General features: G+C 34.7%; 1 protein-coding gene across 7 annotated transcripts in view; it reads right to left on the reverse strand.

Moving 5' to 3' along the window:
- GRHL2 (grainyhead like transcription factor 2) overlaps nucleotides 1–15,046 on the reverse strand; it is a 211,429-nt gene that overhangs the window by 144,376 nt on the left and 52,007 nt on the right. For all 7 annotated transcript variants that reach the window (XM_074267876.1, XM_074267881.1, XM_074267889.1 and 4 more), the window contains exons 2-3: nucleotides 14,434–14,629; nucleotides 6,875–6,942 (exon numbers count right to left, since the gene is read on the reverse strand). In XM_074267876.1, the coding sequence (XP_074123977.1) occupies nucleotides 6,875–6,942; nucleotides 14,434–14,629 (264 nt within the window). The remainder of the gene's footprint in view (nucleotides 1–6,874; nucleotides 6,943–14,433; nucleotides 14,630–15,046) is intronic.

Raw genomic sequence — 15,046 nt, forward strand, 5'->3', positions numbered from 1 at the left:
TTTATGTATCCTCCGCATGACATCCCCTAGCTCAACAGCTTTTTAATTCCAGGATCAAATATTAAATCCTCTTTGGCTTTTAAAGTCTTTCATTCATAATGTAGCCCCTTCCTATCTTTATAGTTTTCTTGTACTTTGTTCCCTTCCACATTCTCTACAATCCATAGTACTGGTCTTCTGGCTCCATCCTGCATGCTTCATATTGACTTTTAAATCTTCTTCTTTCTCAATTCTACCTCCTGATTTCCTTGCCTTCTTCAAAATTCAATTCAAATTGTATCTTTTGCAAGATAGATCTTTCCCAGTTTGTACCCCTTCTCTTTGACAGTACGTCTCATTTACACTGCATATATCATGTGTGTACAAAGTTGTCCAAACTCTTAATAAACATTTATTAAGCAACTACTTTTGTACTAGGCACTGTCCTAGGTGAAGACAATACAAAGAGGCAAAAGATAGTCTCTGCCCCCATAGGAGCTCACAATCTAATGGAAGAGACAATAAACAAACACTAAAAACATACTAGGGGTAGGATAAATAGGAAGTAATTAAGAGAGAAAGTCCTATAATTAAGATGAGTTGGAAAAGGCTTCCTATAGAAGATGTGGTTTTAATTGGAACCTAAAGGAAGCCATAGAAACCAAGGAAACCCTTTGGCAGAGATGAGGAGAGAGAGAGCATTCCAGGCAGGGAGATAGAGAAAATTTCAAGAGTAAAGAAATAGATTATCTTGTTCTTAAAACAGTAAGGAGGTATCATTGGTAGTGTGTGGTAGAGCATGAGGTATAAGAAATCTGACGAGAAAGTAGTAGTAAGATTTTAGATTCTAAAAGTTTTTAAACACCAAAAAGAGGATTTTGTATTTGATCTTAGAGATAATAGAGAGCCACAGGAGTTTCCTGAGTAGGGGAGGTGATTGACTGAATAGAGGATGTATTAGAATATGGAGTGAATTAAGAATTGGGTTCTTTGAGGACATGGATTGTAGGTCTTGCCTATCTTTGTGTCCCAGACACTTAGAATAATGATATCATGTAATAGGAGCTTTATAAATGTTTGTGGACTGAATGACTAACCCAGAAGGGTGATGTGGTGGAGTGAAGATGTTACATCTAAAGTCAGGTGGGTACTGGTTTTGACTCCTATCTCTGACACTTACTGTAAATCTTTATAACTCTGAGCAAGGATTATAAGCCTGATTTTTAAATTCATTTTTATAGAGTCCATGTGGTATAGAGGGTAAGGAGCTAATCAATTCTGACAGATTGACTGGCCTGATGCTGTGCTTGTCTCAGAGTGCTAAGGCAGAAATTCACAAACTTTGGTCCCAGGATCCTTTTACACTTTAAAAAATTATTGAAGAACCCCCCCCAAAAAAAAGCTTTTATTTGTGTAAAAAGTTTATCTATTAATATTTACTGTATTCGAAATTAAAGTATCTTCATATTATTTAATTTTTTTTTTACTTTGAAGAATCTTGAAAAGGTCTTAAGAACCCCAAAAGCTCCCTAGACAACATTTTGAGAACTATGCTCTAAAACTTTAAGTTTCAGAGAAGGTGTCAATCAGCATTGATAGAGGAAACTTCTCTTTCTATGCCAATAGTTAAGGCTTTACTTGTTTTGGTGGATTGAAATGAATGATTCTTCAGATATTTCCATTTCAGTTAAATTGTGCCTCACAAGGAGGCTCAGCCTGATGGTGAAAAATATTCACAGTGCAATCTCCATCACATGAGTGCCTTCGAGAGTTATCTAAAACTCACCTACTTCCCCCAATTGCACCTCCCACCCCCATGGTTTTTTTTAAAAATAAAAGGCACTTAAGTATTCCTTGGTCCCACTATCGAGTAAAAGGAAAGGAAGGGGAAGGAGAAGGGGAAAGAAGGGAAGAAGTAATTCAAAAGGCTCAGTCCCATCAGAACTCAAACATAATATGTCTCTGAAAATAATCAAGCATCTTCACTAATGTGACTTATTAAAGCTGTAACTGCATAACACTCATAGTGAAGATATGGAAATGCACATGTCTAATTTGATCAACAGAGACAGTCAAATGGGATAACTGGAGCCAAAAGTCTCAAGGAACTGTCTACTCTGATGAAATTAAGAACAGACCTGCCCAACTTCCACTTTCACATGTTCCATGTAGAAACAAGCCCTAATTGGATTTGCCCAAACATTCACCACAATTGACCATCCTTTCCACAAACTACATGAGGGCCCAGATGAAGCTAACCTTCACTTTCTCCATTCACATATCCTAGATTCCCCAGTTCTACTGCAATCCTAAAAGTACTGTTTCTTTGGCCTCAGTTTATGTGAAGTTTGTTTTGACATGCCAAATTTGCCTAACACCAGAATTCTCTATAAGGAAAAATCAAAAATTTTTAAATCTATTTAAGTAGCAAAAATCCAGAGAAATAGAAACTGCTCTACTCAGTTATAGCTGTCTTCAAAAAAGATTAGAGTATCACTGACTAATTTTAAGTCCAAACCAGGAATCTGTAAGAAGACATTTGAAAGATTTACTAGAACTAAGGAGATTATTTAAACACATTGACTCACCTGGGATAGAATTAAAATTTTACATTAAACATCATATGAGTAAAAGAACCCAAACACTGGGAGGATGGGGGAGGTTTAAAAGTAAAGAGAATGAAAGTTAGCGTGCCAACTGGGGAATGACTGAACAAATAATGGTAGATAAATGCAATTGAGTTATATCATAGAAATGATAAATAAGAAGAAATTAGAAAAACTTGTGAAGACTTTCATGAACCAATGCAGAACCAAAACAATTTACATACTGTCCACAGTAATGTAAAGATAAATAATAATGGAAAGATTTCAGAATTCTGATAGATGTGTCACCTGAATTTATAACTTCCAGGTTTTGGTGATGAATTATGTCTCCTGCCTATCTGTAAAGGGATGGTGGTAAATAAGTGCAGAATGAAGCATGCATTCAGAAAAATCAACACAAGGATGTCTTTGGACTGACTGCTTTTTGTTCATAAGAAAGAATTCAATTGTTTCAGGGAAAAGAGATATTTGGAAGTTAAAGTGATGTTTTAAAAAGGGGGGAAGTCGATAAAATATTTAAAATAAATTAAACATTAGAAATAGCATATTATATCTACTATTTTCAAAAAATGGAACCATATTGCTCCAATTTCCTCTTATTTTAACCAAAGGAGATCTTAATATACAAATAGTTACAATGTAGCAAAATCTTGTTATAACATCAACTCATTATTGAATGGACTTGTCTTTAGTTGACAAAGCACTTTTCATCCATTAATTCATTTGAGTCATACAACAATTCTGTAACATAGAGACTATTATTAAATTATATAGTATATATTACACCTATTTTACAGATGTGGAAATTGAAGCTTGGAGAGTTTGACTTGTTCATGGGCACATAGCTTATGAGTGTTAAAGATGGAATATGAACCCAAGTCTCTTCTAACACAAAATCCAACATGCAAATTATTCTTATGATATGCCTTGCTTCAATAGGGCAAACTATATTCTCAACATAAAATAAAATAAAATAAAATAAGAGCCATACCAAAGTCCATTATAATAAGAATTATGTCACTCTAAACCCCTTTGAACATCATTTTCCCTCATCTGTAAAATGAAGGTTTGGATGAGGTAGTCTGTGAGGTCCCTTTCAGTTCAGGATAGTAAAATATTATATTATGTAATATTTATATAGTATTTCTGTGCTAAGCACTTTACAATTATTATCTCACTTGATTCTCAATAACTATGCAAGATAGGTGCTTCATTTTACAAATGAGGCAACTGGGTCAAACATGACTTAAGTGACTTGACCAGAGTCAAATAGCTAGAATATGTTTGAGGTCAAATTTGAATTTTCCTGACTCCAGGCCTGGCCCTCTGTCCACTAAGCCCCCTAGCCATGAGCCTATGAAGTTCCAAATAAAATAGTGTTGGTCTCTTCTTCCAATACCAGTATTACAAAAGGTTTCCTTTGTAATTTTCCAAATAACACAATTGAATTGATGACACTGATATGCTTTTAAAAGATATCTGAGAAGTTAGGGATGGATAAAATCATATCTCTTCCTCATTAGCAATAACATACCTTGGTGTTGCTATGGTGCTTTATGATTTATAAAATGCTTCCCTGAAGATTGGCTCATTTGATTCCCATTTTACAGAAAAGGGAACTAATGAAGACATTCTAGAAAGATTAAAAAATATTTTGCAAGTGGTAGAATTGATAACAAATTTATGACCTCTGGCTTAATCTCTTTAGGCTCTTCCTACTGCTTCACAATTAGGACTTGTAAAACACATTTTTAATGTGTTTTATATCCCTACACATGTATATAACCTATATCAATTGCTTGCTTTCTCAATGATGAGGGAGAGAAGGGATGGAGGGAAATAATTTGAAAAAAAGAATGTTTAAATTATTTTTATATGTAATTGGGAAAAAATAAAATATTAAATTAAAAAGAAGCATAATACAAATGTATTAATCTTTCCCCAAAATGTATCTCTTTTCTAACCCTACAATGCTAATTCTAAAATGTAGATTTTAGGGGAAGCTAGGTGGCGGGAGTGGATAGAGCACCAGCCTTGAATTCAGGAGGACCCGAGTTCAAATTTGGTCTCAGATACTTAACACTTTCTAGTTGTATGACCTTGGGCAAATCACTTAACCCCAGCCTCAGGGAAAAATAAATAAATAAAATAAAATAAAATAAAATGTAGATTTTAGCAGATTGTGGCTCATTTAGTATAGGATCAATAAATACAGATAGATTAGTAGAAAAACATCACAACCTTGACCCTGACATGAAACTCATATATAAGGCAGAGAAAGTGATTTGTCTTCACTTGAGAAAACATGGCCACACAGAATTTCCAAATTGGGTAGTTAGATTCACAGAATGTATAACATGACAGGCAAGATATTCAGTAGGGCAGAACAGGCATTCTGTATCCCAATAGCTAAGTTTTGGTGGGAAGAGGTCTTATGTATTATTAAGAGAACTGCTATCTGTAGAAGTGAAAATACTATGGAGATGTTATGTTGGAATCAGAGCTGCTTCTAGACAAAATTGTGAAATAAGTGGTTTGCCTTTGGTATCACTCCATCCTAATTCAATGTTCACTATCCGCTTCTCTTTCCTTCCCCAGAGGCTCAGAGTGCCCTCCTAGGTTTCTAAGGAGTCCCATATACCCAGACACTGAAGTGTCTCACTAAAACCTGGACAGTTACAGAACATTAAATATCTTCAACCTACTTTCCCTCCTCTTCATGATAGGATCAGAGATTTATTACAGGAAGGGACTTCAGAGACTATTTAATCTAATCCTCTAACTTTATAGATAAGGAAACTGAGATACTGAGAGTTGAATTGATTTTCTTGAGACCAATCAGTCATAAAGCTGAAGCTTGAACCCAACCCATCTGATTCCAAATGCAAATACTCTTCCTAAATTGTGTCCTATTTCTTTGGGGTCTTCCTCTTGTAATAAAGTATAATAGAGATAACCTAATCTCAGTTGATATGTCATCCCTCTTAGGACTGAAGTTAAGGCTGGTAATCTCATGCCAGGAAATATTGTGGGTCAAAAAAGTCTTTCATTATCTTTCTCCACTTAAGTGGCCAGTTCTGTTCCCAAATGAAAAAGAAAAATAAAGGAGAAAAAAAACTCCAACCCCCATTCTTCTTAGAAGAGTTTTTTTTTTTTTTTTCTCCCCATTGAATACTGCTCTTTTCAATTAATATGGATCAGAAGTTCCTGTAAGAGTAGTAGGAAGAGCATTGGACAAGAATAGAAGTTGAGAGCTGAGTTCTGCCTCTGACTTGCTGTATCACCTAGGGGAACATCTTTCATCCTTTCTTATTGCCTTAGTTTCCTCATCTGTAAAATGAAGCTAGTACATTATATGTATAAAAATATTTATAGCAGTTATTTTTCTAGTGGCAAAAAATTAAAGAGTAAGAGAGTACCTATATGTTTAGGCAATGGCTGAAACATGAATATGTTTATGAATATGTATATGAATAAATAGAATGGAATATTGTATGAAGTAATGAAAGAAATGGGTTCAGAGAAATTAGGAAAACTTGTGTAAACTGATATAGAGGGAAGGGAGCAGAATTAGAAGCACAATTTTTAGAATAATAACAATACTGTAAAAATGAACAATTCTGAAAAGCTGAAGTATGCTGATCAACCCAATAATCAATCATGATTCCAGAAGATCCATGATCAAATATGCTACCTATGAAGAAATAATGGACTCAGGGCTAATGTATATATATTTTTGGCCTGAACAATTCTGCATTACTTTTGCCTAACTTTGTATATTTGTTTTGTTGTTGTTCATTCATTTTTCTTCCATGTCTGACTCTTTGTGATCCCATTTTGGAATTTTCTGGGTAAAGATACTGGAGGAGTTTGCCATTTTCTTCTCCAGTTTAGTTTACAGATAAGGAACTGAGCCAAATAGTTAAATGAATTGCCCAGGGTCACACAACTAGCAAATGTCTGAGGCCAAATCTGAACTCAGGAAGATAAATGTTTTCTGACTCCAGGTCCAGCATTCTACCCATTATTTGGGGGGAATGGGGGAAAGGAAGAAGGTTAGGAGAGTTGAAAGGGAAAATATATATATATTTTTTAAAATTAAAAATGTTTAAGATAGCTTTTTAAAAAATCTTTTTTAGAGTTAAGAGAGTAGATTAAATGATCTCTAAGTCCCTTCTGGATTTGAAATTCTATTTTTGAGAATTTCTAAACTCGGGTAGCATATATGTTTATAATATATTACATATAAGATGTAGAGAATATCTTATTATAATAAGGTAATTCCTTACCTTTTATCTTGATCTTCTTGATTGTCTGTAGTTTTGCAAACAGTGAGCAACCTTTTATCTCGAGGAACCTGCAAACAGTATCATCCAGAGATAACATGTAACATATAATGCTAAGTACAATCTAGCAAGGAAAAAACTAAACTTTCTTTAGACCAAAATTACTCAACCATATGTCAGGCTGACTTTTTAGGGGAAGTGCTATAAGATACAGTGGTGCTAATTGTATCATTAAAAGAGATGGTAAGACCAGTAGTCAGATAATAGCTCAAAGATCTGCTTCTTGCAGTCATAGGTAGCTTTGCTTGGGCCTGAATTCTCTTTCCTGTTAACCTCCTCTCACATCCCCTAGACCACTTCAGAATGGAAAAGATAACAAAGGGAAGAATGCAGATTAAATTTGGGTGGCTTATTTGTATTTGACACAGTTGGAACTTTTATTAGAGTACCTATGCAGGAACATATGCACCCTCTCTTCCCTACTGTTTGAATTCAACAAATAGAAAGAGCCTGGTTTTCTCACTACTCTATTCTATATAGAGATAGAGACAGAAAGGAGAGACAGATGAAGGAAAGGGGAGAAGGAGAATAGAAGAAAGAAAGAGGGAGATGAAGAGAGAGGAGAGATTTATCTTTGCCTACTTTTTTCTAGTCTAGAAGCAATTTAGGTTTGGAGTTAAGTCTCAGTATCTCTTAGTCCTAGCCAATCTATTTTGTACCAACAAATTTAATAGTGATATAAGAGCTTTTCTATAATCTCTTCCTTCTCAGAACTCTCATAGTAACACTTACTCTGGATGTGACTCACATAACTCCTATTAAAGATGGCCTGGCATAATTTGTTTTTCCCTTATTTGTAGATGTTTTACATCCAAATGGTCTGTCAGCTCTTTAAGGGAAGGGAACATTTCATGTACCTGTGCTACTTCTGTATCTTCCCCACAATTTCCAGGATATTCCAGGATATTACACATAATAGATACTCTATAAATCTCTGTCGGTTGATAGACAGATTTTTGGGGTGGGGGGAGATTTAGAACATCATGGTTTAGCATAAGCCAAACATAAAAATCTTTTCTAGACAGGTAGACCAAATATCTGACTCACAAAGCTAATTGTAGTTGCCTGACCTAGAATTTAATACCGACAGTTTTGATCAAATCTTTCATTTATAATCATATACTTATGAAAATGAATAAACATACATATATCAAATATTTAAATATATTTGTGTATGTGATCTGCAGGTACAGTCACAAAGAAAACAAGCAGTTATGATATACCCAATTTGAAATAGAAGGCACACCAGATTTGGAGACAGAAGTCTAAACTTTAAATTCCACCTCTACTATTTACTAAATGACCTCAAAAAATGGTTCTAATAAAAACAGAGATCTGGATGAGATGACAGTAAGAAGCCTTCATAGCTGGATGAATGGCCCAAATCAGCATAGTTACTAATGGCTCAATGTCAATGTAGCATGAAGTCTACAGAGAAGTACCCCCAGATTTTGTATTTGGTAAAGAGAAAGTCCTAAAAATAGAGCAGTAGGGTAGATTTCAATGCCTAGAGTTGTCATATATGCTTCTAACTAAGGAGAGCCTTGCCCATGCCCAGTAGGAAAGGGAAAAAGATTTAAGTATGCTGACATAGTGGAGATTCTGAGTTCTTTTTGAAGAGTCAAAGAATTGGAATCTGGGGATTGAAGGGGACATACTCCTCAGTTTGGGGAATAGCTAAACAAATAATGGAATATGAATGTGGTAGAATACTACTATACTATAAGAAAGGAGGGGAATGGTTTCAGAGAAACTTTGGAAGATTTCTTTGAACTGATGCAGAGTGAGATGAGCAAAACCAGGAGAATAATTTATACAAAGACAATAACATTATAAAGACAAACTATTTTGAAAGATTTAGAAATTAATTAGCATGACCAGTCGTGACTCTAGAGAATTTGGATGAAACATGCTACCTACCTTCTGAAAGAGAAGTTAAGAACTCATTCAGAGGCCAAAAAATGACTTTTTATGGCTAGGATAAAAAATTGTTTTGCTTGACTGCATGCATTTGTAACAAGGTTTTGTTTTTCTTTATTTCTCAATTTTGAGAGAAGGTGGGAGTGGAAGGGGAAAAAATGTCTGCTAATTGAAGAAATATTAATTTATTAATTAATTTGTTGATCATTTTAAATCACTGCACAACTTTTCTTCCCTTGCATTTTAAAGAAACCTAAAGTAGTATTTCATGTGAATATTTAGAATGTATAAAAGTCAGTGCTAACAAAAAAGCAAAATACATAAAATTCAATAATCAAATTTCCACAATTAGTATGTGGAAATTTATTAAGTTGGTACATAATGTTCTCTTGTGTCTTGTAGGATTTATTGTCTCTGTCTGAACTGAAAGTTAAGCATTTTATGATCATTTCCATTTTAGATAAACAATATGTTCTTTTACCTGGCAAAAACTCTGGGGTCATAGAATTAATTGGTGCCAAATCAACATTTTAAGGAATCCTTTCTCTTTTTAGGGGGCAACTAGGTAACACAGTAGAGAACTGAGCTTGGCTGTATGACCCTGGACAAGTCACTAAACTCTGTTTGCCTCAATTTCCTCATTTATCAAATAAGCTAGAAAAGGAAATGGCAAAGTACTTTAGTATCTTGTCAAGAAAACTTAAAATGGAGTTACAAAGAGTAAACACAATTGAAATGATTGAACATACATATATACATACATTCTCTTTTCAGAAATAAGTTGCAATCAGAGATGTAATCGGATTGCTTCTGCTTTGAAAATACAGAGTTTAAAGTTCTTTTTTTTCAGTTTATTCATAAGATTTAGAACAACAAAGTAAGCCTGAAAGAGGTCATCTAGTACAACCCCTTCATTTATAGATAAAGAAACTGAAGCTCAGAGAGATTAAATGACTTCAAAGAATAACTTCATCCCAGCATTAATAGTTGGAAGAAATCCCTGAGTCCATTTAGTCTAATCCCTCTAAAACATATTTGACAAGTAATTGTCCAACTGAAAATCTCCAAGGAAGGAGAGCCCACCATCTCTTCCTGGTACATCATTTCACATTTAACTAGCTCTTAAGCACTAGTAAGTTCTTACTGACAAGAAATTGTTTTCTTCCTCCTGGATCTCTCCTATAGAACCAAATAGAACAAGTATAGTCTTCCTCCACAAGATAGACTTTCAAATACGGTATTTACATACTATGATGTCCGCTTTGAAAGTTCTCTTCTCTGGGGAAAACATACCCAATTTCTTCAACTGATCATTATAAGCCATGGATTCAAACTCTTTCACCATTCTTTTTGCCCTCTGCACACTCTTCAACTCATTAATGCCCTTCTCAAACTATGCCACAAATACAAGGATGTGCTGGACATAGATCAAATTGGTTTTCAAGAGCTGATTGCTAAACTTTCAATGTCATCAGTTAGAAATTGGAGAGCACCGAAAAGTTATCAAACTGTGCGTACCTTTTGATCCAGCAGTGTTACTACTGGGCTTATATCCCAAAGAGATTTTAAAGAAGGGAAAGGGATCTGTATGTACAAGAATATTTGAGGCAGCCCTCTTTGTAGTGGCCAGAAACTGGAAACTGAGTGAATGCCCATCAACTGGAGAATGGCAGAATAAATTGTGGTATATGAATATTATGGAATGTTATTGTTCTGTAAGAAATGACCAACAGGATGATTTCAGAAAGACCTGGAGACACTTACATGAACTGATGCTGAATGAAATGAGCAGAACCAGGAGATCATTATATACTTCAACAACAATACTATATGATGATCAATTCTGATGGCCATGTTCAACAATGAGATGAGTCAAATCAGTTCCAAAAGAGCAGTAATGAACTAAACCAGCTACACCCAAAGAACTCAATCTTGTTGCTTCAAGTGGTTCCCCATTTACTCTAGGATAAAATCCAAATTTCTCTGCTATTTAAAGATTTACAATATGGCTTCAGCCTACTTCTCTGGACATATTTCATGTTATTCTCTTTCACATACTTTGTGTTGTTACCCAATTGTCTTATTTATTGTTCTTGATATTTTGGAAAGGGTACTGTACTTGGGAGTTAAGAATAATTGAATCAAAAATCATTTGGTATCAATTTAAAATTTAAAAAAATAGATAAACGAGACAAACCAGATAAGGGAGTATCAGAAATAATGAAACCAAATAACCCAGTGTTCAATAATTCCAAAAACACAAACTACTTAGGAAAGAACTCCTTATTGGGTCTTCTGGGAAAACTGGAAAGCTGTCTGGCAAAAATAAGGCTTAGATTACTAACTTATACTGTATTCCATAATAAATGCAAAATAGACATAAGCATTCTGATTATTAGAAATTCTCACACATATATACTAGCAGAGAAGTCATATATTTTCACAGCTATGGGTTAGAGATTAATTCTTAACCAAGCCTTAAATAAGATAATAAAATAAAAATAAAATATCTGCTATTTTTTCCCACCTTGGTACCTTTGTACATGTGGTCTCCCAATGGATGGAGTGCAATATTTCTTATCCTATACTGCTTTCTTCAAAATCTGGAGCTATTTGACATCATTTCCTATGGAAAGCTTTTCTGAATCTCCATTCTTGTTGGTGTTCTCTCCCTTGAGTTATTGTGTATTACGAATTAGTTTACATGTTGTGTCTAAATAATGTAACATAATGTAGATTATATCAATATATTGGAAGTTCCATGAGATCAAACACTATTTTTCTATTTGTATGCTCAGACTTACAGTTATCACAGGCACTAAATAAATTCATGTTCACAAGACTTGACTTAGGGATGTTTAACCCAGAAAAGAGAAAATTTGAGGAGATTATGATAGTTAATTTTGAATGTCACATAGAAGAGGGATTAGACATGTTCTGGAACTAAGATCAATGGGGAGACTATTTCAAAAATCACATATATGTTTATTGAAAGGAAAACAGAGCTTTCCAAAAGGAAAGGGGGCAATCTTGGATTTTTTTTCTTACTAGAATCTTTCAAGCAAAAGCTGGATAACTACTTGTCAGGAATGTTATTGAAAGGATTCTAGTTCAAGAATAGATTGGACAGGATGATGCATGAAATTCCTCTCAATTGAGATCCTCTGGGAATAGAATCTCAGAGAAGACTGAGGAAGATACAATTTCATATTGTCAACTGTTGCAGAAGGATAAAGAATGTTCAAGGATTTATTAAGGAGCCATGAATGATGTTGGAGATACAGTTTTCATAAAGAAGAAGAAGAAAAGGGAAGAGAAAAAAGAGAAGAAATAAAGAGAAATAATCAGTGAAACTTAGATTATGGAGGAATACAAGAAGTAGAATAAACTGTTGAAGAGATTATACCTTAATATAAAGTACAGATATGAATTCTGTTCTATTTAGTTTCTACAAAGTTCCAGATGACAAAAATCTGACCAAAACAACAACAACAAAGCAGGTTAAACTGTACTTCTGCACTAAGACTGGTTAATGCACTATGCACTATGTTATTTTTTTCTTTCTTTCTTTAGACTTTTTATTCAACAAGGGAAAAAAGACCACACCCCAAATTACCTTTATATTTCCAGAATGTTCTAAAATAGTATCTATTTGGGATACTAATATAGAATTTATATTCTATACATATAGAATATATAGAAGAATTATAGAAGAAATAACTTCTTTCAGAAAATGTAACTTACATTATGACAGTATTTTGAATTAAATCCTTTTTACATCTTTGATACACTCAACATAAATTCCTGAGAAGCTATACCAAGAGTCTATTATAAACTTTTAGTAATAGGTGTAGAGATATTTGCCTGAATAATTTTTTTTTCCCCAGGGGGGTGGAACTAGAGCATGGAATGGGCACTAAACAATGATTTGTTCAAAAATGTCTCCCCTAAACAGTTGTGGGGTTTTTTGGTAGGGATGAAGGGGTTAATAACCTTCTCTTCCAAAATGCAGTTTTGTAATTGAACCATACCTTCATTGAACTTAATTTGATCGCATTACTTTACATCTTACATACCAATGAGCTTAGCCCTGCAGAAAGAAATGAAAATTTGTAAAGTGGGGAGATAAGAAAAATCAGCATAATTTTGGAGGACATATTGCAAAGTAGAGTTGGATAAGATATTGCAATGGCAATCATTGGTCATACAGAGGGAAATATAAATGTTACTGATGTGGCTTGGGAAGACAGTAGCATTAGAAGGTACCCCAAATAAAAGTAATCTGTTTTGCAATAATCGCCAAAGACTCAAGTGATTATGGTTCTTCTGTTCTCTAAAATACATCCTAATTCCATGATGAGACTATAAATAATTAACCATGTTAATTTTTTAAGTGAATATGTTCAACCAAACTAACAATACAAGATTCTACATATCTGGATCCCAAGATCAAATCAAAATTTCTTCAAGCAATGCCTGTAGGATATCTCCTACCAAGCAACTCTCTTCCTTGGGTCCCTACATACTTTTTTGATTTGTTAATGCTTCTCTTGTCTATGAAAAATAGCAACTTGCTTCATTCCTCTAGGTCTTAGTTTACTCATTTGTAAAATGCAGGATTTGGACTAAATGTTCTTTTTAAGGTAGTTTCCAGATACAGGAGTCCATAACTGTGTCAAATGTTGTTTTTGTTTATAGAATCTATTCCTTGCTTCTTTGACTTCATAGTACACTCTCTTCCCCTCCTAAAAGTGTTATATGACATATTTATTAAAGGTGATTTTTAAAAAGTTGAATTTTTAAAAATGAATTACATCTTTGTTGTGAAAGTTTTCTGAAATGATAAAGAAAGAATCGTAGAACCATGGACCTAGAACTGGACCTCAGAGGCTTTCCTGTCCACATGCTTCTTTTTTAAAAAGGGGGAAACAATTCCAAACAAGTTAAGGACCTTCCCCAAAGACAAATCGGTAATAAATATCAAAGATGGGGTTCTCTGTCTCCAGAACTAGTACTCTTTCCACTATAACTATGTTGCCTACACACCTTGCAATTTCACAAATCAAAGTTGGGGATCATTGCTCCCTGCCAAAACACTGAAAATAGAAGTTCACCAGGAAGAAAGGGAGGAAGGAAGGAAGGAAGGAAGGAAGGAAGGAAGGAAGGAAGGAAGGAAGGAAGGAAGGAAGGAAGGAAGGAAGGAAGGAAGGAAGGAAGGAAGGAAGGAAGGAAGGAAGGGAGGGAGGGAGGGAGGGAGGAAGGAAGGAAGGAAGGAAGGAAGGAAGGAAGGAAGGAAGGAAGGAAGGAAGGAAGGAAGGAAGGAAGGAAGGAAGGAAGGAAGGAAGGAAAGAAGGAAGGAAGGAAGGAAGGAAGGAAGGAAGGAAGGAAGGAAGGAAAGAAGGAAGGAAAGAAGGAAGGAAAGAAGGAAGGAAAGGAGAAAATAAAGCTTACATCTTTAAATTGTGATGTTCAGCCCAGAGTGATGAGTACTCAAGGAAGCAGGAGAGAAAATCTTTTTTTTTTTTTTTTTTTGTAGTAAAAAAAATGGAAATAAATTGAGGAGTAAGAAATACTTTATCTACCTTATAATAATCATATAGTAAGCCCAATGCAGCAGCACTGTCCTCATCTCCATTGATGCTCATCATTGCCTTGGTGGCAGCAGTCAGGGGATTTTCAAGGTAGGATTTCCAGGCTTCATCTTCACTGGTGTAGGCCCGGCGGGTGTGGAATGGTGTGTCATTTGGCATCGGCACTAAAGCAACGAGTCGTTTATTACTGTAAAACATAAGGTGTGTGATCATCATTCATGGAAATTTTTCTTTTTTCTTCTGAGCTTCATATATCTCCTTGAATTCATAGACTTCCATTTGTCATAGAATAGGAAAATTATGCAACATAAAACTCACTATTACCACTGAATTAAAAAAAAAAAAAGAAGAACAGTAGGAGCTTTATTGACTTCTTAATTGACTGGCTTTCCCTATTTCACAAAGATTGGAAAAAAAAAAAAAAAAAGCAGCCACCCGTGGGTCTATTGCAATATTAACCAGCATAGAAGCTTTGATCTGCTCTGTTCTTACAAACTGTGCCAGTTTGTTCCTCCATAGGCAATCTGATCGCTCTCCATACCAAGGGGTTCACCATACTGCTGCTAAACTCAGCTGTACTTAGCTCTACTCAAATTCAGAATTC

The sequence above is a fragment of the Sminthopsis crassicaudata genome, chromosome 1, assembly GCF_048593235.1.
Source record: "Sminthopsis crassicaudata isolate SCR6 chromosome 1, ASM4859323v1, whole genome shotgun sequence".
In the NCBI taxonomy this organism is placed as follows: domain Eukaryota; kingdom Metazoa; phylum Chordata; class Mammalia; order Dasyuromorphia; family Dasyuridae; genus Sminthopsis; species Sminthopsis crassicaudata.